The 27,952-nt window shown below is 44.2% G+C and overlaps 1 protein-coding gene across 1 annotated transcript in view; it reads left to right on the top strand.

The window, feature by feature from the left end:
* The first annotated feature begins 290 nt into the window (after window positions 1–290).
* Window positions 291–27,952, top strand: part of LIMK2 (LIM domain kinase 2) — a 58,848-nt gene continuing 31,186 nt past the window's right edge. The window contains exons 1-6 of the mRNA XM_033955647.1: window positions 291–617; window positions 903–1,005; window positions 12,146–12,281; window positions 20,546–20,655; window positions 21,701–21,889; window positions 27,045–27,150. Of these exons, the coding sequence (XP_033811538.1) occupies window positions 611–617; window positions 903–1,005; window positions 12,146–12,281; window positions 20,546–20,655; window positions 21,701–21,889; window positions 27,045–27,150 (651 nt within the window). The 5' untranslated portion in view covers window positions 291–610. The remainder of the gene's footprint in view (window positions 618–902; window positions 1,006–12,145; window positions 12,282–20,545; window positions 20,656–21,700; window positions 21,890–27,044; window positions 27,151–27,952) is intronic.

Genomic DNA, 27,952 nt, shown 5'->3' on the forward strand with positions numbered 1-27,952 from the left:
GGACAAATAAATATACATACAAAAGATTTCACGATGAATTTACAAATACATATTGAACACCACAGAAGGTAATTAAACACTAGCAAAGAAATAAAAGGCACCATTTTGCTAACACCGGTGATTAAAAAAAAAAAAAAATCCAGAAAGATTTACCTCTCGTCTGAGCAGTGCCACATCAGGAAAGACGTGAGCTCTCTGTCCAGTCCACAAAAGGGGGATTTTTTTTTTTTCTTAGTACATTTCTAAACCATTCGGAATCTCAAACATGTCATATTTCTGGCCTTTACACATAAAAAAAACAACAGCCAAAAAGAGTATACAGTACTTCCCCACGTCAATCTCATCCCTCACCTTTCCACCTGCCGTGCTCTATTCCGCACTGAGAGCGGGGGGTGGAGTCAAGAGATCGGCGCTGGAATGATTTTTGGCTGTGGGTGGCGGAACAATCATGCTCTTAGCGCCCGCTCGCCTATCAGGTGTGGTTTGAACCTCGAAGGATGCCGTACCGGAGTCTTACCGAGTGACATCACCGCTGGACGAAGGAGACTCGCGCTTGGAGGCGGAAGTAGTGCTGAAGGGGTTCGTGAGGTCTTTCCTGGTGGGGAAAATCATGGAGGGTAAGAAAGTGGGGAAAATTCTTAACTCCCTGTCCTCTTCTATCTCTGTTATAGCCTTCTGTACCTACTCAGAGTAGCGTCCGTGCGTCTCTACCTGAAATAAAAGTCATTTTTCTATGTTTCTGTAACTATGTGAAATGAGTGTCAGCTTCAGACAGGTGCACCGTTCTTGTACCTGGGTTAGCACTGAATTATATCACCTTGCTGCTTTTGAGCATCGTTTCTGTGTTCTTTTTCATGCCTTTTGGGGCCTCCTAGTCTAATTGGTCTTTATATTATACGTAGGTGAGGAGCTCTGGGGTTGTCATGGATGTGGTGGTACCATTACCTCCAGAGACTCTCCACCAGTAAGAGCTGGGAATGACTGCTGGCACAGCTTCTGTTTCCGGTAAGAGCTTCTCTTTACTTTCCCTCATTTGGCATTTAGAATATTTGAATGGGAGAGGCAATTAAACGACACATGCTATTTTGTTTAAATAAAAATAAAGTGATGCATATAGGTAGAAAAAAAATTCTAATTTTAGGAAAGCTTAGAAGCTCCTATTGCCACAGCTTTGTGTTTCCTGCTCTTTTAAAGCCTTAGTCCAGAGGTCCCCAACCCCCGGTCCACAGCCCACTAGCAGTCCGCAGCCATCTGACAGCTGGGCTGCGAGAGAACTGCCGGCAACGGTTCCAGAGTTTCCTTCCCCTCGTTTTGCCATCTCCCTCAACTTTGCAGGTGCTCCAGAGTTTTCTGTTTCTGAGTGTCTGGATGTGGCAACATTCTCACAAGTCCTGCACGACTGTCCCAAAGCTTTTCCTCTGACACACTTCCTGTTTCCGCCTGGGCGGCTTGCGTTTGAGGAGAAACTTTGGGGCAGTCGTGCGGGACTTGTGAAAATGTTGCCGCGTCCGGACACTCAGAAACAGAAAACTCTGAAGCGCACTTGCGAAGATGAGGGGAAGGGAGAAAGGTGGCCTGACGAGAAAAAGAGGTTCAGTGGCGCTGGAGGGAGAGGGGGAAGGGTAACACCTGAAAGGGAGAGAGAGGAGAGCAGACTCTGAAGAGAAGTGGAGAGAGAGGGAAGAGCAGATGCTGGATGGAAGTGGGGCGGGGAGAAGATGCTTGTTGGAAGGGGAGAGAGGGGAACAGACGCTGAAAGTAGAGAGAGAGGGAGCAGAGGCTAGAAGGAAGTGGGGAGGAGAGAAAGGGGAGCAGACACTGGATGGGAGGGAAGAGACAGAGGGGAACAGATGCTGAAAGTGGAGAGAGCGAGAGGGAGCAGACACTAGAAGGAAGTGGGGAGGAAAGAAAGGGGAGCAGACACAGGATGGGAGTGGGGAAGAGAGAGAGAACATACGCTGAAAGGGGAGAAGATGCTAGAAGGAAGTGAGGAGGAGACAAAGGGGAGCAGATGCTAGAAAGAAGTGGAGAGAGCGAGGGGAACAGATGCTGAAAGTGGAGAGAGAGGGAGCTAGAAAGAAGTGGGGAGGAGAGAAAGGGGAGCAGACACTGAAGGTGGAGGGGGGAGAGAGAGAGGGGAACAGACACTGGATGGGAGAGAATAGAGAGGAGAGCAGACTGGAAGGAAGTGGAGAGGAGAGAGCGAGCACATACTGGATGGAAGGATGGGATAAGGAAAGAGCACATGCTGGATTGGGGGAAGAGGATAGATTTAGTGAGATACTGGAAGGGGTGAGAGAGGTGGCAAGCTGTAGGTAGACACAACGAAAGGGAAATTGAGGACTGGAAAGTAAATAGACAAGAGGTAGAAAACAAATTGAGAAGGAAGAGCAGAGCAGAAAAGGAAGGGAGAGGAGAGAGAGAGAGATACTGGAGCATTGGGGGAGGGGGAGGAGACAGATACCAGATCTGAAGGGAGGAAAGGAGGAGAGAGATGCTAAAAACCATCTGGGGGAGGGAGGGAGAGATGGATGGGAAGAAGACAGATGTCAGACCATGGGGGGAGCGGAGGGAAGAAGATAGGTGCCAGACCATTTGGGGGTGGAGGGAGAGACAGTTTTTTGGTAGAGGTATAGAAATAAAGCAGATGCCATATGGAAGAGGCAGAGAGAAGGCAGACAATGGATGAAAGGAAGAGAATGACAAGAAGATGAGGAAAGCAGAACAAAGGTAGAAATTTCTATTTCTTTTTGGCTAGAAATGTAATGTATATTGTGTATAAAACTGCGCTACGAACCCGCCCCGAATTCCCCCACCCCCTGTCCCTGGAAAAATTTGCTTCTATGAAAACGGTCCTTGGTGTTAAAAAGGTTGGGGACCACTGCCTTAGTTTATACCAGTGGTTCCCAACCCTGTCCTGGAGGTCCACCAGCCAGTTGGGTTTCTGGGATAACCCTAATGAATATGCATGAAAGAAATTTGCATATAATGGAGGTGACAGGCATGCAAATCTGCTCCATGCATATTCATTAGGACTATCCTGGAAACCTGACTGGTTGGTGGTCCTTCAGAACAGGGTTGGGAACCACTGGTCTATACCATAGTATTATGTATGTTAAGGAAAATATATGTATATGAGAAGAAAATAGATCCAATTTGAATTGCTACTGGAGAAGATTCTGAATTGATAAAATCAAAATACAAATGGAGGTGTCTATTCTAGTGCAACAGACACATTATTCATGAACCTTTGGGTAGTCAATCCCTTCTCCATTCTTTTGCTTGGCCTTTCACCCCTCTGGGCTATCCTACAATTTCTAAAACTAATAAATTATGCCCTATTGGAAACCATAGGAAGGACCTATCTAGACACTACCAGGTCTACCCACTGCACTCATACAAAGACCCACTCATTCACTTAACACACAAAAAAACAAGAGAAAAAGAAAGAAAAAAAGGGAAAAAAGTGGAGAAAAAGCCTCAGTTCATCTTCATATGGCAAAAAACTCCACTTATAAACAACCATTAAGCAAGGTCCAAAATATATCAGTTCACTCAGCAGTGAGAAACACTATAGTAGCCCTCATAGGAACCACCTCAAAAAAACTCTAGCATGCCAAATTACAAAACTTCCAAAAAATGTGAGTAAAGCAAGCAGCACATATGAGTCTCAAACACAGTCAATGGTAAGCAGGAAAAAACAAACACTTAGCTGCAGACGGTGTCCAGGCTGTTTTCCATGCATCCAAAAAGTGCAAGCCTGCCTGGCCCCGCAGCCACTCTTTCCCAACAGGGAAACCTCCGTTTCGTTGAACTGCGTCAGGGGAATGATTCCAGCCTACTCCACCAGCAACTGTAGAGGCTCTCCAAGTGTTCCAACTGCTCACATACACACACATAGAAGCTGAGTCCTACAATTTCCCAGTTGTCTCTCTACAAGCAAGATGGTAGGAGCTTGTTTTTCTGCTTGTGTTTATTTTTTTAATTAAATTCATTTTTTGCTTGCCATTTATGAGACTTTGGTGCTGCAGAGGATCCCAATCTTGGGACATCTCTGGCTGTAGGAGAGCTCAGACTCTAAAGGTTGAGGGTCTGCCAACAAGAGGAAGACTGCTTTGCAGTGCACACACTTGGACAGCTTGCACTAATAGTTCAGGGGCTTAGGGACCGATCCCTTGGGAGCAAGGCTTTCCCCAGGTTCTGTCCACAGTGGGCTTGCATGCAGGCTGAGTGGCTCTGTGGTGGCTTTTCCAGGATTGGGGCCCAACTGCTTTCCTCCCCCCTGTCTACGTGCGCAAGGTTACGTTGAGGGTTAATGTCTCCATCCGGTTTGTTGGAGCCTGAGAAGCATTCTGAATTCCAGGCTTGATGAGGCTGAAGCTCTCCCTGTAAGCCAGGGGTGTCAAAGTCCCTCCTCGAGGACCGCAATCCAGTCGGGTTTTTAGGATTTCCCCAATGAATATGCATGAGATCTATTTGCATGCACTGCTTTCATTATATGCTAATAGATTTCATGCATATTCATTGGGGAAATCCTGAAAACCTGACTGGATTGTGGCCCTCGAGGAGGGACTTTGACACCCCTGCAGTAAGCTGTCTGCAGCTTCAGCACAAGCAGCACACAGCTGACAGCCTGAAAAACAAAGTCGGGGTGGGTTTTTAAAAGCAGGATTTTTGAGGGATTGTGGGGTTAGAGCAAGGGTCCTCCACATCTAAAATCTCCAAATCGCTAGTTTTTGGACCCCATTGTAGCTCTCCCAGGCTGTTTTTGCCACTAAAATTGCTGACACGTGACCATCTTAGATTTTCCAATTTGAAAATAAAAGCCTCTTTCCCTAGCAACAGCAGCATATGAATCCAGAGACCAATGGGATAGCTCACATCTACCAGCAGGCGGAGATAGAGAAACTGATTAGCAGGTGGTCTTATTGGCTGGCACTCCTCCTGTCTCATCAGTATGCTCTATCTCCCAGCAGGGGAAAGTCGCTATTCCAATAGCTCCTGGATTCTGGCTGTGGCTGGAAATTTAATTTCTCCTGTTGAGATTTTCTCTTCAGTGAGCTTGCGATTCTATCTCTCCTGTTGAGATTTTCTCTTCAGTGAGCTTACAATTAATTCTATTTCTCCTGTTGAGATTTTTCTCTTCAGTGAGACAGGGGTGTCCGGCTGAACGGCTTTAGAGGTTACACTTGGGCCCCCCCTTGTCCCTGCCTCACCCTCCCTCCTATGATAGAGGGTCTATCTGGGTCTCTATTTTTCTTCTTTCCCTTACAAAAAAAAAATATATATACAGTGGTGCCTCGCATAACGGACGCCTCGCACAGCGAACGCTGCGCATAACGAACTTTTTGTCTTGCTCCCTATAACGAACTTCGTTTCACACAACGAAGTCGCCCGAGGGGCCCGGGGGGGGGGGCGGAACTACTCTCGCCGCTTCCTAATGTGAGCCGGGAACAGCAGCACCCTCCTGTCTGAATGCAGTGTTCCATCATCTCCCTCCACCTTACCTTAGATACCGAGTTTTCCGGCTTTCTTTTTCGGCCAGCCACACACTTTCAAAGAGCAGCACATGCGCGCATGCTCTGTTGTTCAATCTTCTCCTCTGACGCAACCGGAAACCGGAAGTTGCAGGAGAGGAGAACATTGATCAACTCCAGCAGCTGCGCGTGCACAGCTTTTTGAAATCGTGCGGCTGGGTGAAAAAGAAAGCTGGCAAACTCTGCATATAAGGTGAGGTGGAGGGAGGGAAATGTAGGGCTGCAGAACGAATTATTTTGTTTTACATGTATTCTTATGGGACAACAGGGCTGCAGAACGAATTATTTTGTTTTACATGTATTCTTATGGGAAAACGCGTTTCACACAACGAACTTTTCGCATAACAAACTTGCTCCTGGAACGAATTAAGTTCGTTGTGTGAGGCACCACTGTATATATAAAAAAAAAAAAAAAAAAAGAGACTGCAGTTGCTTTCCACGATTGGGTAATCTCAGTGGTGCTCAACCTGTTCCTGCCGGTGTCTGACAGCCTTGTAAGCTGGGTTGTGAGTATGCCTTTTTTGCTTTGCAATTGCATGTTATATTTTCTGGTTGTTGGTGGTGTTTGGTGCTTCGGGGGACACGGTGGCTGTCGCGTGTTTCGCAAGTTGTTTACTTTATTCTCAGCCGCTAAGCTTTGGTGAGCGGTTCATATTTTGCAGCTAATTTTCTTGTTTTTGCATATGTTTGAGTGGACTGAGCCCCCGCGTTGTAGTTTGGGCTCGGTTGGAGAAGCTGCTGCCTTCCCGCGCGCGGGAGACGCATGGTGGTTTCCTGTGTGGGCGGGGGGGGGTGTCCTCGCATTTGCAGCGTGGTTCGCTGAGGCTGCCCGTCGATCGGCAGGTGCCGCGGCTGTGGTCGGGGTGCTAAAGGGTAGATTCTGTTGTAGAGCCCATGCCTCTCCGTGGGCTGGTGGATCGCAATGGTGCTCCGACGCTGGCAGACGCGCTAAGGCGTTCTTGTGGTCTGTTTCGGCGGTTTCTTTCTCTCTGCGCCTTCCTCGGTCTCCCTGTTTTTCCCTCCCAGTTGCATGGGGCCGGCGAACCAGGCAAAGGTTTATTCTCTGGCTCGGCGGAGCACGTCACAGCGTGGTTAAGTTTCCCGCTTGCCGCAGCGGTGTTTGATTCTCCGGCTGAGAGCCGCGGTCTTTTCTGAAGCAAAAGACTAGCGCTCCTGCACTGGGGGGAGGGCGCCGCAGCTTTCAGTGGTTTCTCTGGTAGCCGGCTTATACGGGCTCAGCCGTCGCTTCTCTGCCTTCCAGGTCGGTTGCGGCGGCAGTTGCTTGCAGTTTTATCCTGCGTTCATGAGTTATTGGGGCCCAGTGTGTGGGAGTCTCCCGAGTTGATTGATTTGCCGCGCTTGCGTTATCTCCTATGGGAATCTCTGCAGCCCCATTAGCATGCGGTTTGGCTCTATACTTCTCCACCCAGTTTCGGCTTCCCTCCGTACTAGGTTGGTAGAAGCCGTGTCTCACGGTGCTGGGTTCAGTCGCAGGAGAGTCCCAGATTTTTTCGCTTTTGGGGAATCTCTTCATCTCTCTCGAGGTCTCCCATGGGTGACATTATGTAAGTTTGGTGATTTTCTTACTATTGATACCATTGATGCTGCGCTGACTGTGTCTGGTGGTGCTATTGAACTGCTTCCTGCCCTTTGAAGCGGTTTTAGGGGCATATTGGCTATTTCCGATTTCCATCGGGCATAACTATCTTTTTCTGTGTAGCGTTCCTAGGTCTACGTCCGGGGTGTCCCATCGTTTGCCTTCCCTGGGCCACATTGAACTGCACACCCGCTGTCAGCTCTTTCGGCTTTCTCATGGACAGGGAACTGTCATATGGGCAGGTCACAACGCGTTTGTCTGATACCTGTTAAATTGCTGTTGTTTTCCTAAGGGTGGTAGAGGCAGCATCTTGATTGCATCTCGTACGTATTCCCTTTATAGGCCATACGTCTTTTCACTCCCGTTGCATGGAGTTAGTACTGTTTTCATGGGTTACATTACAAACCTTGAATTTTTATTTTTTTTTCTCCTAGGAGGATTTATTTCTTCTTCCAGTTCCTGCAGTGATTGTACTGCTGTTTACTGTCTTCTTGCGCTTCATTCTGAGGGGATCTTGACTTCTTCCATGGCCTCGTCAGGCTTTCACATGAGGGAGTAGTCGCTATGCTGTCAGGTCAGGGAGTTGTGCACATTTTTCAGGATGCTTGCACCTTTGCATACTCCTCAGATTTCCAGTTCGTTCATGGAGTCTCTCTGTTTGGTGTTTCTCTCGGAAGTGTTACTGGTCCTCAGGACGGTTCTGTAGTTCTTGGGGTACCACTTAAATGTATGGTGGCCAAGACGGGGGCATTGGGCAGGCTGGATCCCATTCTGCTGCATTAGTTCTCAGGGTTACACATTTCTGCTGGCACCCTGGGAGGGTATCTACATTTTCTCTATGGACTTGGTATCGGCACTAGGTTTGCCTGTCTCCCTTGGAGCGGCGCTTTCGGTTTTGGCACATGCCAGTTCGCCTACCCTTGGATTCACAAGCGTTTTAGAAGCTGTGAGCGGTGGACCGTTTTGGCGCTGCCAGGCGATTCATCTAATTTCTTCTTGACTGCATGTTTGATTCGGACGACTTCCAGTCGGGCCATTTGACTGACATGAAGAGGGTGGTTTCTTTTCCGCAGTTCCTTGCTCGTACATTTTCGAATTTGCAGCGCTCTTTTCTCCTGTACTCTTTCTAGGTACATCGGGATGATGTTTTGTTCATATAGGAGAGCCAGGGGCTTCTTTCCGGAGACTTGGACGTTGGGTCTCAGTCTCAGAGTGGATTTATTCTTCTCTTTTCATGTCCGAGAGTATGGGATTATGTACAGTTTCTAGGATCCATATTGCTGACTCACTGGGAACTTCGGCTTGCTATCCCCTTCTGCTGCTACAGCTGTCACTTTGGTTTCAGTGGTTCCCAGTATCTCAGGGCTACAATTATTTGGTAGGCTCCTCCTGCATCGCTCTGGGTGATTTGATGGCTCAGTGCGATTTCTCTTTTAGAGACATGCCTCGGTTTTTGCTGGACTTGCTCATGTCCACTAACCGTTCCGGGCTGTCAGGTTGGGGGGGCTCGATGGCTTCCTTCCTCAGCTCCAGGAGTCTGGTCTTCAGAGGCGACTCCGTACTTGTTCTTCTTCTACTCTTAAGCAGGGTCAGGCTACCTTTCTGGAGTTTCTGATTATTCTTCTGGAATGCCGCTGAGGATCCTTTTTGGTCAGTATTAGGATGGGAATTTTTCTCTACAGCTTGGGAAGTAGGTGTTGTACTCGGTTGGCAGGTGAAGTTGTTCTGCTTCATTGGGTGGACTCTTGTCTTCGTCTTCTTTTGGCAGATCCTTTTTTGGAACAGGATAAGAGTGTGAATTGACTTTCTCTCCGCGGAATCTGAGCATGGCCCATTTCTTGGATGTTACTGTGTACAGCGCTGTGTACGCTCTTGGAAGTGTGCATGTTAGTACTAGTATAATCTTCTGCATCCTGGGTATTGTGATTTGTGGCTCAGGTGTTCTAGCTACTTTTAGGAAAGCGAGATCTCATTGACCTGGACCTCATGGCCCCGTCTCTCAATTCTACTCTTCCTAGCTTCTTCGGCGGGCCCAGGGAGTGGGAGTTAGAGGGGGTTGCTGCATAGCTCCTTTCTCGCCTCTGCCTTCTCCTTTTCAGTGTTTTCCGCTCGCTGATGATGGCTTGGATTTGCCATCTCGAGCTCGCCTTCCGAGCACAGTGTGTGTAGAATCCCTGGATTGACGGCACCTTCCTTCCTATGCGGATTTGATGAGTCTTTCGACAACTGGACTAGGAAGTTTCCTGGCTTCTCCGGCTTTGCCCGCCTAGGGTCCGATCCGCATGGATATTTCTACTACTTTAGTATTACGACCTAGTTTTTTGGTTAATCTTGGCTGACGTGTACGGGTTATGCGAAGAAGGTTGTTTCTTCTCTTATCCAGGGGCTATGGACATCTTCTCCTGTGGCTTCTGCTTCCTTTTGGAGGGTTTTCCTTTCTTGGGCGCTTCTTCACGTTTGAACCACTCCAGAGTTCCTTTTAGGCACAAGTGTATTGCCGAGGGCTTAGCGTTCAATTCCCTTCAGCTTCTGGTGTCATTCTTGGCTTGTTACAGGGACTAGGTATATGACTCTTCGCTGACTTCTCAGCTTCCTGTAGTTCAGTTCCTAAACAGAGTGCGGTATATTCATGCGCCTCTTAGAAAGCCCGGTTTGGAGTACAATCTTCACGAACTTCTTCTAAGTTTACCAAAGGCTTCATTTTAGCCTTGTCCTTTGGGACTCTAAAGAGCTGTGCCGTTGACCATGGGATTCCTTGTGGCCATGGCTTCAGCTCTGCAGTTGCTAGGTTGCAGGCCTTGTTCAACGGGGATTCCTATTTCTTATTTCCGTCATTTGGGGTATCAGTTCGGATGGTACCACTATTTCTTTCTAGGGGGGTGTCATCCTTTCTTTTACGTCATGCTCGCTTTTCCTTCCTTCTTCCTGGGAGGAGATATGGGGAGCAGTGCTTTTATTCACTGCATTTTTTGATACGTATGTAGCGTTCTCCGCGAGCACAGTTTCTAACAACTGTTAGTTGTTTATATCTCCTTTTTGTATTCTCCAAGGGACGCCTCAGGCGTATGGCGGCGTCCGATGCCTACCTCGCTCAATGGGTCCAGGAGGACATTCTTTATGCTTGCCTGCTGGCAGGGGAGCGGGTGGCGATTGAACTTCATTACCATTCCGCTGGAGCGATGGCTACTTCTTGGGCTCGGCCCAGAGGTTTTTTCCTTGGAGGAGATTTGTCTCGCGGCTAACTGGTCTTCCGAGAGTGCCTTCTCTCCGCGTTTCTGCATGGATGTGCGGGCACATGCGATAGGGGCTTTTTGGTGCTTCGGTTGTTGCGGAGGTGGTGTTTGCTTCCCACCCAGATTGAGGATTGCTTTGCTACATCCCATTGGTCTCTGGATTCATCTGCTGCTGTTGCTAGGGAAGGTAAAATTATGTTCTTACCTGTTAATTTTCTTTCCCTTAGACGCAGCAGATGAATCCAGAGCCCCACCCTTTCTGGTATTTGGTTGTCGGTTTTTTCGTGTACGACTTTTCGTGATTGGTTGTTGTTAATGGTTGTATTCTGTATCGTTGCCTTTTGCGATTTGTTCTGGGAAAGAAGTTTTTTACATGCTATGCCTATTGATGGTTGAATGTGCTTGGGCAAGGAGCTATACTGATGAGACAGGAGGAGTGCCAGCCAATAAGACCACCTGTTAATCAGTTTCTCTATCGCCGCCTGCTGGTAGATGTGAGCTATCCCATTGATCTCTGGATTCATCTGCTGCGTCTAAGGGAAAGAAAATTAACAGGTAAGAACATAATTTTACCATCTGCCTCAAAACACCTCGATTTTGCTTAAAAACAGGTGTGATGGACTCTTCAGGCCAAGTAACATTGAATTCATGCCAGATTTATGCTGGATGGTCATCTGAGGATCATCTGTGTTCCACATGCCACACATCATATGAGGGGGGAAGGCAGCTACTAGCTTAGCCTCCTCTAGTCCCTCGGGGGTGCTAGTGCCCAGATGGTACGAGGGCCAGGAGAAAAGTCCAGATTTGAGCCAGGGAGCAGTGCAAGTGCATCCCTGGCAAAGCACAGCCGTGCCACTACTGCAGAACCTCAGAAAGGAGCTCGTGAGCATCCATAGAGGCTGTCTGGATGTCCTGGACAGGGATTACTTCCTGACACAGGGTTGTTGTTTTTTTTTTTATCTTCATAAATAAGATGTCTATTCAATTTTGAATTTATTAATTTGAATTGTAAGTTTTGAAAAACGTTTTTTTAAAAATATATTTTTTGATGACCTAATGAAGAAGATGGCAATCCTTTAAGGGCTGACTGTATGGTAAGGGCAGTTTAAATTAACTATTTTTGAATGGTATAATCACATCTAAGTAGATGAAGTGCACTAAAGTAACCCGGTGAGGATTGAATGCATAAAGCCAGATACTATGAAAAAACACTTGAGTATTAACGGTGGCATTTCTGAGGGTCTAAGCAATTAATGACTATAATGGAGAGTGTTAAAGAGGTGGTCGAAGTTGGACCATTCTTGAATAGTTAATTCATATCATATACTCTCTTAAAATAATTTATGTGTGCTGACCAGGACAGTTTAAAGGCATACCTCAGAAGGCCATTTGCCATAAATAAACAGGTTTTGAAATTTATACATGCTTACTTTAGATATAGAGTAAGTATAATATAATTACATAACAGTACTTGCCATAGTGCTTGTATCATGCCAAGAGAGCTTACAAATTCACAATGAGTCTGTGTGGATATGAGGCAGAGGGAGAGTGAGCTGCCCTAGAATAATGACTCAGGATTCCAGGTTCTTAGTCTGGGCTACTGGTTAAAATAAGATATGGGATGAAAATGCCTCTCTTCACTGGACACTGAATCTTGCAACTTCGAAAGAGATCTGTGGAATGAGAGTGGTTGGCTTTTTGTGACTCTGCACTTCCATGACTTTCCTATGTACTTTCTTTCTTCTCACACATTGATGGATATGCTCTTTCTTGGCTAGGTGCTCAGAGTGTCAGGACTCCCTCACTAACTCGTACTTCAAGAAAGATGATAAACTCTACTGCCACAAAGACTACTGGCTGAAGTTTGGTGAGCAATGTAATGGTTGTTCCCTGCTGATGACGGGGCCAGTGATGGTATGTATTCAGGCTCTCTCAGTAAGTTCTATGCTGTTTTATGTTTTGCTGAATTCTGCTGCCTTTTTGTTCAATCTCCATTCCTCTGAGTACAGTTCCCACTCTGAGCTGGGTGTACCAAATCCTGTCCAGTTATGAGTCTGTGATGTAATTGTGGTATGTCTATAGTCACCAAAAGACATTTATAAACAATCAGTGACATGCTGTAGTCACTGCATTCTCTTGATTGACTGACTTGTTCTCTTCCCTGTGCTCCTACCTACACCACTTGATTCACTGTCAATGCCCCACTTCATTGGTTAACTCTATGCCGGGACCTCTGTGGATATAAGTACAGTAAAACATTGGTTTACGAGCATAATTTGTTCCGAAACCATGCTTGTAATCCAAAATACTCTTATATCAAAGCAAATTTCCCCATAAGAAATAATGGAAACTCTACAATTTATTCCACAACCCAAAAACTTTAATACAAAATACTGTATGTACTTGTATTGTAAGACCTCACTCATTTAGAACAGTTGCTACACTCCCGCAGCGTCAGAGAAAGAAGAGCCATTGGCTCAGTTCTGATGTTGTGATGTGTGTATACTGTATGCACTTGTATTGCTTGTATATCAAATTAAAATGTTTTGCTTGTCTTGCAAAACACTTGCAAACCAAGTTACTTTCAATCCAAGGTTTTCCTGTAGTTCTGTTCTCTGTACTACTTATGTCGTAAAATTGGTATTTCTTGCATTAAGGTTGGCTGCAGCATTGGGGCAAAGTAAATCAAGGGTGGGAAAACTTAGTCCTCAAGGGCCATTCAGGTTTTTAGGATTTCCACAGTGAACATGCATACAGTGAAATGGTGCATGCAAATAGATCTCGTACATGTTCTTTGTGTAAATCCTGATAACAACTGGATTTGGCTCGTAAGGTCTAGGTTTCCCCAGCATATTCAGCAAGGCTCTTGTTTTATAACACATTTCTTTATTGTATTTTTACCATGTACAAAACACAAACAAGAAAAAAGGCAAGCGAGATGTCAAAATCCACCAAACAGTTACATTTATTGATGTTGAAAGTCCCAATGTCATAAAAAGTCGCGACTAGTGCTTTTAGTTCCCTGAGGAAGGCATCTTTGGATGCCAAAACTGGGATCCTAGTTGGGACTTATGATTTGTTTGTGTGTCATATATTGAGGCAAGTTTCTTCTTTCATCTTCCGTTTGTACCATATACAAAAACCATATCAAGGAGCCATTTATTGCAGTGTGGTAGATGACACATTGCTCATAATAACTTTTTCTGTAAATTTTAAGGAATATTACTTTTTCTTTAGGAATTATATTCAAAACATCCAACATTTATCTTCTTTTAACAGATCACTATAGTCATCTCCTATTTTAGGGTGATCCTTGGCAAGCTAAAGCAAATGTCACTCCAAATCAGTCTTGCAAGACTTGCTTAGATCATCAAGATAGTATGCTTGAGCCTGCTAACACTACATTCTGTATTTGCAGATTGAGTGCAATGGGTAGATTAGAGAGTAATCATTCTCAGGAGACAATCGGGCACGCTTGTTGAAGTCTCTTGACTGATCCTGTGTATTGGTGCTCTTCCCTAGCAATAATAAATGTTTGGCTATTGGGCATATGCAGGGAATCCCACCTTCAGTGGCTCCTCCCTTTGCCATGTCAGTTTTTCTTTTGCTGATCTTGACAGGTTGCATCTCTCTCTCAAGCCTGACTTACTCCTCACAAGAATACTTATTGAGGAAGGAATCTTAGTCAACCTCCATCGACTGCGATGGCACAGCAAGAGCCTTAGCTTCACAGCAGTTTTCAGCAGCTCTCTGAAAGTGCGGCCGCTTAACAGCTGATTTTTACCTCCGACAGGGTTCACTATTTCACAGCAGCATGATGTTGCTGCAAATGCCATCTGCCTCGGTAATTTCCTCCCTCCAGGGCCCTGTTTTGGCACCACTGGAGCAGGTGACTCGCTGCTCCCCAACAGGATCAGAATGGGGAAGAGCAGCTGAGCATAGTGAAGCGGTAAAAAAACAATGGCGAGCCAAAATTCAACTTTGTCTCTTCCTGCCAATACAGGCCTGGCATCAGGACAGGACCCGTGGCCTGCCTCTTCATCCTGCTGCCACAAAACTACTACAGAAGCTCCTGTGGGCCCAGTTTCAGCCTCACAGTCCTCTTGTGCTGCAAGCAAATCCAGAATTCAACAAAAGGAAAAAAAAAAAAAATCAGAGCTCCCTAAGGGCGCTCCTCCTCCCCTTTTTCTGTTTCTGCAGTTCTTCCTCAGAGCCAGGCACTTCATAAACGCTCAGCACCTAAGGACTGTCCTCCACCAAAACAGTCTGCATCTTTTCCAGCCCATGCCACAGCTTACTCAGGGACCTCCATCCCTTCAGTCAGTTTCAGCCTTCTTCCATTTATTGCACCACTTCATGCAAGACAGTGCTACCCTGCTACAGACAGTGATACAAAAAAACAATGGCCAGCAGATTTCTTCAATCCTTCTTTCTGTATGTGAAATCTAAAGAGTGCTCAGAGAGGCTTTTGATGAGACCAATGAAGGGAACAACCCCATAGAACATGTCTCAATTACTTCTCAAACATCACATTTGTTTTCCCTAATTGTTATTGGGTATCCTGCTACAAATAGTACCAGTGCCTGTGCCTCCCCCTCTTAAGACCTCATGTCCCTTTAGAAATGGATGAATTCTCTCATCTCTCAACTTCAGGAATTCTTCCCTTATCACCTGCTCTTCCAGAACCGAAATGGGCCTCTTGCACATCTATCTGCTCCTCTCCTCTGCACACCTCAGCCTCACAATGAGGAACCACCAGAACAAATTCTCCCTCCACTTCCTCAACCATCCCTCCATGTAGACCATTCAGAAGAATACTCATATCTAGAGTTACTTCAAAAGGTCTCTGCCTCCCTCAGCTTTTACAAAACCAATAAACAAGGAAACAAGCGAGACTTCCAAACCGTCCTCAAATCCTGCCAGACACCTTCTAAAGAAATCATCCTTTTTCCTGTACATCAGATATTTTAGGATCTTTAGCTATTCAACTGGCAAAAAACCTCAATCGGTTTCCACAGCCTCCAAGTGCCTAAAACTCAAATACAAGGATCAAAAGGCTCCTGGTTATGACCTGCAGCAGCTACTGCACCACTCTATGGTGTCAGAATCAGCTATTAAGAAGGCAAAGACATCCAAAGCCCAATACAGTGTACTCACAGAAATAAATAGTCATTTCCTACACTCATTAGGCCACAAGGTCTACCAGGGTGCTGTGCTGTCATCTAAGATTATAGCCCATCAACTTCAAATCCTCCATTATCAACATTCATTCCTTCAAAACTGGAAGGTGTGTTATCGGATTTGGTGCCCAATCTCCATGTTGCCCTTCAAGAATCTACCTATCGGCTCATGAGAACCAACTATGATGCTTATGACATTGTATTGTGAACAGCAGAAATTACCATTGCAGCCTGACGCACAATGTGGCTTAGGGCCTCTGACCTCAGGGATGACCTGCATGACTGATTGGCTGATGCTTCCTACCTGGGAGACAGCTTTTTGGCGAAAAAGTAAAGAACACATTATCACAGTTCAAGGAGGACTCGACATCTATTCATTAACTCTCAGCTTATCCAACAGATCAGGCTCAACAATATCACAGACTCTCATCCTCCACCAATTACTGCAAGTCCTTTCATCAACAATTTTTCCAGCATTATTTTTCAAAGTGAAGGTTTGTCCCATATAACAGATCTAACCTTCAGTGGTCTCGCCTCTCTCCTTACTTTGAAGCAATGTCCACGAGACCATAAGCAGGCCTCCAGCAGCCAGCTACCTGCACTCGAATCCAACCCTAGTTTTTGATGCAATTCCAGTAGGGGGCCAGCTCAAATCATTTCTTTCCTGCTTGGCAGGCCATCACAACAAAGAACTGGGTCCTGAACATCATCATGTATGCAAAGACTATTGTTATTTTTCGCTGACTGTCCAGCTCTTCTTATTGAAACCACCTCGAACTACTATGGCTTTGGCGGTATATAAAAATAAAATTATTATTATTATCTCTCAAGGCTACCGACTCAACTTCCTTACAAGAGCCCAGGTTACCCAGAAGCTTCAACCTTCCCATATGCCTCATCACATCCCGCTTCTAGCAGTAGAACTTGCACAACTTGTCCAGAACAAAGCAGTAGAGCCAGTACGCGAAACATAGCAAGACATCATCAAAAAGACCTGGGGCCTCCATGCACAGTTACCAGATGCTAGGGTCCACCTTGGGGGTTAGCACCCAAGAAAAGGATATGGATGTCATTGTAGACAATGAATCCTTCCGCCCAATGTGCAGCGGCAAACAGGAAAGAAAACAGGATACTGGGAATTGCTGGGGTATTGCATTCAGTTCTGGTCTTCTTATCTCAAGAAAGATATAGAGGCACTGGAAAAGGTTCAGAGAAGAGCGACCAAGATGATAAAGGGGGTGGAACTCCTCTTGTACGAGGAAAGACTAAAAAGGTTAGGGCTCTTCAGCTTGAAAAAGAGACAGCTGAGGAGAGATATGATTGAAGTCTACAAAATCCTGAGTGGAGCAGAATGGGTTCAAGTGGATTGATTTTTCACTCTGTCAAAAATTACAAAGACTAGGGGACACTCAATGAAGATACAGGGAAATACTTTTGAAACCAGTAGGAGGAAATATTTTTTCGCTCAGAGAATAGTTAAGCTCTGGAACGTGTTGCCAGAGGTTGTGGTAAGATTGGAAAGCCTAGCTGGTTTTAAGAAAGGTTTGGACAATTTCCTAGAGAAAAAGTCCATAGTCTTTTATTGAAAGACATAGGGGAAGCCACTGCTTGCCCTGGATCGGTAGCATGGAATGTTGCTATTCTTTGGGTTTTTTCCAGGTACTGGTGATCTGGATTGGCCACCGTAAGAACGAGCTACTAGGCCTGATGGACCTTTGGTCTGACCCAGCAAGGCTATTCTTATGTTTTTATGTTGCCTCAAATGGAAAAAAATTTGGAATATCGCTCCTAACATCCAACGACTGGCTATCCACCCTAGACCTAAAAGATGCTTACACATGCACACACACACACGCAATTCCTATGTTTTAGATTCCTCAACCATCATTACCAGAACAAAGTGTTTTTGGTCTCTCTTCAGTGCATTGAGTCTTCTCAAAGTGCCTAGCAGTAGTAGCAGTGCATCTCCGCAGGCAACAGCATTTTGTTTTACCATACCTCGCTGACTGGCTCCTCATGACTCATTCCAGATATTGCATCTAGGACACTTTAACCACTCTACAATCTCTAGGGTTCATCATCAGTTATGAGAAATCATCCCTGTTTCCGGCTCGCTCACTCATTGTTCATAGAAGCTCATGTAAACACTATCGCAGCACAAGCTTACCTTCCCAAGGAGAGATGCAAATCGATAGTAGACCTCTGGACCTAGCTATGAGACTCATCTCAATTACTTGCATGCCACATCTTGCATTTACTAGGTCACATGGCAGCATATCTTTCACTAGTGTAACATGCCAGACTGCATTTGAAACCTTTACAGTAGCACCTCAGGTTACAGTGGAATCAGCAGACAGCTACTCTCTCGACAAATTCCGTTATCAGACCCCATCAAGACATCCTTTCTATGGTGGATCCATTCTCCTTCGCTTCAGGGGTGCTGTCTGTTCCAGCCTCATCTGCCTCACCTAACCATCACAACGGACACCTCCAGCAGGGGCTGAGAAGCACATTTGGGCAACCTCAGAACTTAAGGCCGTTGAGGGCCAAAAGAACTACATCTTCACATCAATCATCTCAAATTTCAGGCAATTTTTTTTATTTCTTGTGAGCTTTCCATCCATGGATTCAAGGAAAACGCATTCTCATACAAACAAGACAATCGGGTCACGATGTTCCTCATCAACAAGCAGGGAGGTTCAGGATCTCTTTGTCTATGCAGAGAAACCTACTATCTGGGGCACACTCAGCCACAAGCTCGATCCTTGCAAGTGGTCCTTCAGTCTAACAGTGATTTGCAAACTGTTACGCCTATAGGGAATCCTAGACATAGACCTCTTTACCTTACAAATCAACACAAAATGCCCACAATTTTTTTCACTTCGACTGGCACATCAGGCCATAGCAAGCGATGCCTCTCAATCTCTTGGACTTGGACCCTAATGTACACTGTTCCACCATTTCTGCTCATTCCAGAGTACTTCAGAAAATGCTTGCAGACTGCACAGCTCATCCTGATTGCTCCTCATTGGTCCAGATAAATCTGATATCCACTTTTTCTAGATCTTATCGATTCTCCGCCAATCCCTCTTGGAACTTGTCCCTCCCACCTCACACAGAAGAATGGACAGATTCTGCACCCCAGATTCATCAGCCTCAGCCTGACTACGTGGAAATTGAAAGGAGCATCCTTTCTACAATCCTAGTCTCCTTGTAAGTGAAAAATGTTTTTCTTATGGCTAGATGGCCTTCTACCAGAAAATCTCTAAATGGGTACATTTCTCCTATTGGGCAGTTAATCGACAGTACCACGCGTACTGTTTTACTTTCTCCACCCATCAGATTCAGGACTTAAGATTAATTTAGTGCATCTTCATTTGCCCACAATATCTGCTTATCACACCCCAGTGGATGGGAAACCAATCTCACAATATTCCCATGTCACATGATTCCTCAGAAGCCTCACCAATCTTTGACCTTCTCTTCATGAGCCGCCTCCATTGTGGGTTCTCAACATTGTCTGGGACCAACTCATGGACTCGCCATTTGAACCATTAGGCACCACCTTGCTCATGTATCTCACCTGGAAAACAGTCTTTCTAATGGCTATCACATTGGCACAGAGAGTCAGCAAACTCTAGACTCTGGTAACCTACCATCTATATACTTGGTTTTTTCCCCATCCATGTCCAGCTTCACACCCACTCAAAGTTCCTTTCTAAGGTTACATCAGATTTTTACCTCAACCAATCCATACTTCTACCATCATTATTCCCTCTGCATGCCTCGGAAGCGGAGCAACAGCTACATACTCTAGATCAAGGGTCCCCAAAGTCCCTCCTTGAGGGCCGAATCCAGTCAGGTTTTCAGGATTTCCCCAATGAATATGCATGAGATCTATGTGCAAGCACTGCTTTCAATGCATATTCATTGGGGAAAACCCGACTGGATTCGGCCCTCAAGGAGGGACTTTGGGGACCCCTGCTCTAGATTGTAAAAGAGCATTTCTTTTCTATTTCAGAGAAACTTCAGGCCTTTGTCATACCAACCATCTTTTCATCACCTACAACTCAGCCAACCTGGGTCAACCAGCTTCTAAAAGAACCACTTAAGTTTGGATTTCCCATTGCATTCAATTCTGCTATAGTAAAGCACGTCGGTCACATCCTGGCAGAATCAGTGCACACATATTATGAGCAACAGCTTCCTCAGTGGCACACCTCTGATCCATTCCAATACAAGAAATCTGCAAGACTGCAATCTGGTCCTCAGCACACATTTTTGCTAAGCATACTGTGTGGACCAGAGCACAGCACAGAACATTTGTTTCAGACAATCCATCTTACGCAATTTGTTTGCTCCTCGATCTATCATCACCACCCTGGTACAAATAGAAGGTAGGGACTCGCCAACAAGTCTGCTTGCATTTCCCCTGCTTGTCTCTGGAGAAAGAAAGCAAAGTTGCTTACTCTATTGGGGGCTCTCTGTAGACAACAGGGGAGAATGCAGCCACACCTACCCTCCCACCTTTCCCTCTACAATATGTACTTTTCAGCTAGAGACAAAACTGACATGGCAAAGAGAGGAATAACTGAAGGCGGGATTCCCTGCACATGCCCAGTAACCAAAAGCTTACAATTGCTAGGGGAGAGCACTGACACACAGAATCAGTCAAGAGACTTCACCAACAAGTGTGGCTGCATTCCCCTGCTGCCTATAGAAAACCCCTGTTACAGGTAAACAACGTCACTTTGTTTTGCCCTGGCTTGTGGTGCTCTCTTAAATGGTAAGAGATTCCATACCCTGCACTACTAGACATGAATGCTTAGATTTTCTATAACATGGTGCTTGCAGTTGCTTCTGTTCTATGCCATCACCCTTGGAAGCCAAATAATTAAGAGAAACATTTAACTAACCCTTGATCTAAATATGGAAAGTGAGTGGCAGGAGGAAGTAATCATGCAGTCTTGAGTATTATCAATCTGTCTTTGTCTATAGGTAGCTGGAGATTACAAATATCATCCAGAATGCTTTGTCTGCATGAACTGCAAAGTTATCATTGAAGATGGTGACACATATGCACTGGTGCAACACTCCACGCTCTATTGGTGAGAGAGGTCTGCAGTAGCATGTTCCTGCTGCTTTTATAAGAAAATGAGCATGGCATTTAATGTATTGTTCCAATATATATATAAACTCTGCTGGACTGGGAGGCAGGAGAGCATTTGGAAACACAATCTGCTGTCCATATTTCAGGCATCAAAATCAGATTATAATGTCCATGTTTCACTTGCAAGGCAAAAAGGGCATTTGAGAAACTGATGTCCTCTATGCTGGTCATAATGGGATGGACACAGCTAGATAGTGTATAATTCTGGTTACTGTATTTCAAAAAAGATAAAGCGGAATTAGAAAAGGCTCGAAGAAGAGCGACTAAAATGATAAAGGAGATGGAAAGGCTAAAGAGGTCAGGGCTCTTCAGCTTGGAAAAGAGATGGCAGTGGGGATATGATTGAGGTCTACAAAATCCTGAATAGTGTAGAACAGATTAAAGTGAATCAATTATTTTTACTCTCTCAAAAAATTATAAAGACTAGGGGATTCTCAATGAAGTTGCATGGAAATACCTTTAAAACAAATAGGAGGAGCAAGGGTTGAGGATGGGTGTGGGGTTCAAATTGCAATGAGTATATCTTTATTTAGAATATTTCTGCAGCTGCTTCTCATAGATGCAGACTATTATTTCTTTGTATTTCATTTGTGTGAAATATGTATATTATAAATGCAAATAAAAAAAATAGGAGGAAATGGGTTTTTTTTTCACTCAATGAATAGTTAAGCTCTGGAACTCAATGCCTGAGGATGCGGTAACAGCAGTTAGCATATATAGGTTTAAAAAAGGCTTGGACATATTTCTGGAGGAAAAGTATAGTCTACTATTGAGACATATATGGGTGAAACCACTTCTTGCCCTGGGATCGGTAGCATGGGATGTTGCTATTTGGATTTCTGCCAGATACTTGTGACCTGAATTGGCCACTGTGGATGCAGGATACTGGGCTAGATGAACCATTGGTCTGACCCCAGCATGGCTATTCTTATGTTTCATTATTTCCAGGGCCAGCTGTCAGACAATGTTCTTTTTCTTTTTAGCGCAAAATGCCACAACCTGCTTGTTTTGGCGCCAATGTTTGATCAACTCTCCACTAGCTCTGTTCATGAGCAGCTTCCATACACACTAACCATGGTCTCTGTGCCTGCTGCTAATAATGGCAAGAGAGGTTTCTCATTATCTGTGGAGGGTGCCACTTCCAACAGCACCACCGGAGTCCAGGTCACAGAGTGAGTAAATAGGAGGCAAAAATGTTGCATGGCAAGGGAAGTGGTTGGGTCTTCACTGAAGAGGGGTCACAGCTCCAGTGGAAATACAGTGGTACCTCGGTTTACGAGTGCACCGGTTTGCGAGTGTTTTGCAAGACGAGCAAAACATTTGCAAAATCGGTGTCTCTGAAACCGAGCACCCTCCCCCCCCCGATCCTGCACCCCCCCCTGATGCAATCGGGAACCCCCCCGACGCTTCTTACCCTCATCTGGGCACCGGCATGTCCTGTGCTTGGTGCCTGTGCCCGAAGATAGGCCTCCTCTTCTGCTAGGCCTTGAGCATCTCAGCATGCTCAAGGCCTAGCAGAAGAGGAGGCCGATCTTCGGGCACCAGCACCAAGCACAGGACATGCTGGTGCCCAGATGAGGGTAAGAAGCGTCGGGGGGGGGGTGCCGGATCGTGGCGGGGGGGTGCCGGATCGTGGCAGGGGGGTGCCCAATCGCGTCGGGGGGGGGTGCCGGATTGCAGGGGGTTTTCGGGGGGGGAGCAATGCCAGTTCTCGTGGGGGGGAATGCATCAAAGCGAGTTTCCATTATTTCCTATGGGGAAACTCGCTTTGATAAACGAGCATTTTGGATTATGAGCATGCTCCTGGAACGGATTATGCTCGTAATCCAAGGTACTACTGTACTTGACTTGCATTCATGTTATGATGATTTTTCTTTTCGACAGTACGTCTATTATTCAGACTTGCAGAGTCAAGATGAACTATCATTATATATACCTGTTGAAACACACAAGCCTTCAGCTGCTCTCTAAGTGTCATTTGAATGAGGGCTTATAAGTCTGATAGTAATGAGTTTTTTTTGCTGGACCCATATGGACTCCATCTCTGGATCTTTCTCCTGTATTTTCTTCCTCTTCAGTTGACTTAACCTGTCCTTCATTTATCATGTTATCTTGTGTTTCTTGATCTTCTCTCTGCTTCATCCACCTCTAGTATTACATTGCCTTTGTCAGCCTTTGTTCTGATGTTCTTATTTGAATAGCTTTGTTCTATCTCTGCATCAGCCTTTCTTGAGCTCCTTTCTAGATCCCTTCCTTCTTCCTGTGTAGTTTTTCTTCTGGTACTTTCAAGCCCTCTTTCTCTCTTTACAACTGCTTTGAAGAACCTGTGTCTGAGGTTACAAGGATGCCTTGGTGCTTCACACTTTTTGAATGCACAGGTGGCTGCCTCTCTGCCTATGGCTACTGTCATCTTGTCTTAGTGTCAGCCATACATGCATACATCTTAGACATATTCTTTTTATACTGAGTATCAAAACTTCCAGAATTGTCTGGAGAACCAGAATATAATCCTATTATGTCAAAATTGAGACCTTGATCAGTAATAATGGCCTTACAGTTGGGGCAATTCTTAATGACCTTGCAACTTGAGGCTCTTTTACTTGTTTCTTTTGAGCCCCTCATTTCCTTTTGGTTGCCCAGCATATACCTTGTGGGCTTGGTCAGCCACTCACAAAGCGTTCTCCAAGAGTTTTATTTGTTACACCTTTTTAATTCACTGAAGAATTTGGAACGCGTTTGTTTTGGGACATCTGGTTGTTTTGAGCCAGTGCTTTTTTTTAAGACACTGAAGAGATTGCAGCCCAAGTACTACAATTCTTACAGTTTTAGGTATGTGGTCAATCTCTCTTAGGGCAGGCTAGTTTCCTGTCGAGGCCTACACTTCCTAGGTGAGAGAATTTTCACTGTCATAAGTTTTCCTTCAAGTTCAGGGAGTATTAAGTTTAATTTTACATCTGGTTGCTTCTGTGCCAGTGGAGCCTCAGTCTTGGAGCTGGATGCAGGTACTAGAATCAATGATTGTGCTGTCAATTAGGTCTCATGGCTTTGGGAGCACATAAAGTCCTTGGATCTCTGTTCTATCACTGGTCACTAAAATGTTAGAGCTATGTGTGTAATTTACCCTTGGAGTTCTAGCATGGTACACTATAAGATAGTGGTTTTGGGTCAGCATTATGTTTTAAAGTGTTCCAGGCTTGTGCAGATGAAGACAGAACTTGCAGGAATGGGACAGCAACAGAGCTCGTGGGGATGGGGAAAATTTGTCCCCTTGTCATTCTCTAGTGCTGGGTCTTCTGTCCTTTGACAGATTGAGATTAGAAACCAACTACATAAAAGATTCTTCCAAGAGAATTTTTAGTTATTAATTTTTACATGCACAGATTCTTTCTCCAGTTTGCAGAAGCAGGAATATTCATTAAATAAATACTGTATGTCCTTTCTTCCAAACGTAGTATCTTCATTTCAGGAAAATCAATCTTTATGTTTAATCCTTGGCATTTGTGTACTCTAGAAATACACTAACATGACCAATCAATTTCCAAGGTTGGATAGATTTGATTTTTCTCTTTGTAGGTGAGGTGAACTAACATTTTTTTTTTTTTTTTATTTTATTGAGAAATGCACAAAACCATATAAAAAAACATGAAAAAACAAGCACTTAATCCCCCCAACATCCTATAACTTACCAGGATAAAATCCAAAAGCTATAAGCAAAACAACCATCCCACCCATCCCCCGTTAGCCCCTGGGAGAGATAACAAAACCAAACCCCACCCCAAAAGGAAACAGAAACATATTAAAGAAAAACCAGGAACTAAACATCATCCAAATTCGCCAAGAAATAAAATAAATCCCAACATTTATGATAATCAACAAAGCGCCCCTGACGAAATACAGTCAACTTAGACATTAAACATAAATAATCCAACTTGATTATGACAATGTCCAAAGATGCCTGCTTCCACCAGTGAGCCAAAGACAATTTAGCCGCCACAAATAAATGGGCCGCAAAGCAATGTGCTGATTTCGACATCCCAGGTAGATGCTGATTAAGCAGACACAAAGCAGCAGACAAGGGATATAAAGCCTCCAGTACAGAATTCAAACATTCCACAATTTTAATCTAAAAAAGTTTCGCCTTCGGACACTTCCACCAAATTTGGAAAAAAGTCCCCTTAACAAAACAAAGCCTCCAACATAAATCAGTAGTCTGAGGGAGCATTTTATGCAATCGTGAGGGTGTAAGATACCAATGATAAAAATCTTAAAACCATTCTCTATCAATGATTGCGGAAATAGACACCCTCAACAGATGGGAGAAAATCTGGGTCCAACTAGAAGTAGATGATAGCCTAAAAAAATGTTCCCACCTGGCTACACAAAAGAGCACTGGGTTTTGTTGTGATAATAAAGCTTGATATAATTTACTAATGCCTCCTCTTCCTGTGCCCATCTCAAAGCCCGCTCTAACAGTGTCTCAGACAGCTCCAATTCATCCCTCTCTTTGCGTTTTATAAATGCACACAACTGATGATAATGAAAAAAGGTGAACTAACTTCTAAAACTATCGTTGCCCAACCATATACATGTATGTTTAATTTCAAAAGAAAGTGATCTACTGAGGATTGAAAAATTTCCACCAGAGGTGTTTCAACTTCACAGCTATAGATGAAACAGATAAGTGCACAGGTGATGTTGTCAGTATTTTCTGTAACGGGTAAAGGTAAAGGCAGAGAATATTGCATTCTGGTGATGCATGCATGGTTGCGCAGATAGTGTCATTGAGAGCACTTGGGTTTCCTGGACCACTGGATAATTTTTCAAGGGCTGCCAAGTAGAGATGGTGTCCATCTATGAAAGCAAGTCTGTTGTTAAGACTTGTTTAAGACTTCTTCTCTTCTATCCTTCTGAAGACGCCATTGAGGCTGGATGATCAAAACTCCCAGGTAAGTATAAACCCTTAGGTAAGTGAAACATTAAATACTCCACATAGATGGAGGGGAAAAGGAGCATTATCTGGAAAGCAGTGTATACTAATACCTATAATGATCAGAGTGGCTGGGCAATAGTTGGTTTACTTAACAATATTAGGATAATTTTTGTTTTTGTTCTGAGGTTTTTAAGAGGAGGTGGAGGTAAGTGGGAGGGAGGGAGGGAATGTTCAAGCTTATAAGTGCTGCCTATGTTTTTATATGTATTTTTGTGCATTTGAGAAATGTCTACCTTGCTTGGTATAGAGCTGTTGTTGCAAGGTCAAGATAGGAGGTAGTGGGGGAGATATCTTAAGTTTTTAAGTTTGTGATTTCTAAATAATATTGTGAATGTTGACACTGGTGTTTTTTAGAGCTGAAAATGAAAAAGATAGAGTAATGGGCTTAACTTCTATTATTTGTTTGTTAAAATTTGCTGAATTGCCTTTAACAAATAAATCAAGGCAATGTATATACAAATGGGGGGAAAATTAAGAAAAAGAATGCCATAGTATAATAGACAAGAGACCAAACATACTAGCATCGTTTGTTCAATCATAATTTCTGAAGTTCTGACTTCTGTCTCTAGGCAGGAGCCTAAGGCTTGCAGAAAGTTTCACCCCAAAAATTGGGTTTTGACCATTGTTTTAATTTTTCAACATTTCTGTTCGGATGGGATTCAATTTGGATGTATCTTGTAAGATGCTTTTGATGGGTTACTAATAAATATTAACAGAAAAGAAAAAAAAATATTTTAATTAAACAAATCAGTTTAGTTCCAGAAAAGAACAGTTTGGATCAGTGGCAGAAACCTATCTCACAGAGATATTGAACTGGGGGTGAGGGTACTGTAGCTTTTGGTTTGGTTCAAATGTCTTCACACATAGAACAGGGGCTGTGTAGTGACGGGAGTGTGTAGCATCCTGACACACTCCCGACGCCAGGAAGTAGTTAAATATTGGAGGGGGAGGTTTACTACAGCAACACAAAGCTGTCTTGGGTTTGATATATTTAGCAAAGCTGGATTTGCCTCCTAAGGAGGATGGAACACATCAGTTTTCCTCATGAGGACAAATTTTGTGGACTAAAACATTTTATTGTACCTGAGTCAAGGTCAGAGGGACCTTTGGTGAAACACATTGCTACTGCTACTTCCTTTTGGCGTAGTGCTTCAGCTCCTAATTCAAGGCAAAATTTATCAGGATTTATTTGCAAACAACAAAACCTCAAGGACAATCGAACCTAATCAAATGTTTGAGCAAACTTGATAAGTTGGCTCACTTATAGTTACCTTTTTTTTTTCCTCTTAAAAGAAAGTTTTTCTCCCTACCTATTAAATTGTAATTACTCTTTACAGAGTTTGTCGACCACACATCAGCCCTGACGTTCGGAATATTATTCATCCAGGAGATCGGATCCTGGAGATAAATGGAGCCCCCGTCTGTTCATTGCCTCTGGAGGAGGTGGGTGTCGGAGCGTAGAAAATAAGAACCACTGCTATATGGGATCTTCTCCCAGTGCATTCCTACACTCCTTTCCCTAATTTTTCATGTTATGGTGCCTTGCAAAAATTATCAACTTTTTCACATTCTGCTGTCTTAAAAAATGTAATTCAGAATATAATAAAATAGGAATTTGTTTGATATACACAACCATACTCTACTTGGTAGAATCTCATTTTGCAGCAGTAACAGCTAAGAGTTGTTTGGATAAGCATTTACCAACTCTGCATAGCAGGAGGGTGCTATTTTTGCCCATTCTTGTAGTCTTCAAATTTTGCCATAGATAATTTTCTATTGGATTCAGATCTAGACTTTGAATTGGCTCCTCAGGGACTTTTGATTCCTTATTGCCGAGTCACTCCATAGTTGCCTTTGCTTGTGGTTAGGATATTTGTACTGTTAAAAGGTTAATCTCACTGTGCCTCGTCTGTGACAGTCTGGAACAAAAGATTTTTACTTTGGTGTAATGAGACTATAAAAGTTTCCCTCCACATGCATTCAGTATCCCCTAAAAATGCATCATAAGTCATGGGTGAAGAAATGTCCTCTTTCTTGCCACCCTCCATTTGTGGACTAATCTTGAAATTGTTGAACCTTTTTCCCATCTCTATAGTCTTTTTTAAATAATCATGTCTCACAGCAACCTTTCCTTAATCCATGATTGATAAGACAATGTTTTCCACTTTATAATGAGAGACCTGATAATGCCTCAAAAGGGATATGCAAACATATAACGGTGAAATTGTCGTATAGCCTTCCCCTG

The sequence above is a fragment of the Geotrypetes seraphini genome, chromosome 8, assembly GCF_902459505.1.
Source record: "Geotrypetes seraphini chromosome 8, aGeoSer1.1, whole genome shotgun sequence".
Classification (NCBI taxonomy): domain Eukaryota; kingdom Metazoa; phylum Chordata; class Amphibia; order Gymnophiona; family Dermophiidae; genus Geotrypetes; species Geotrypetes seraphini.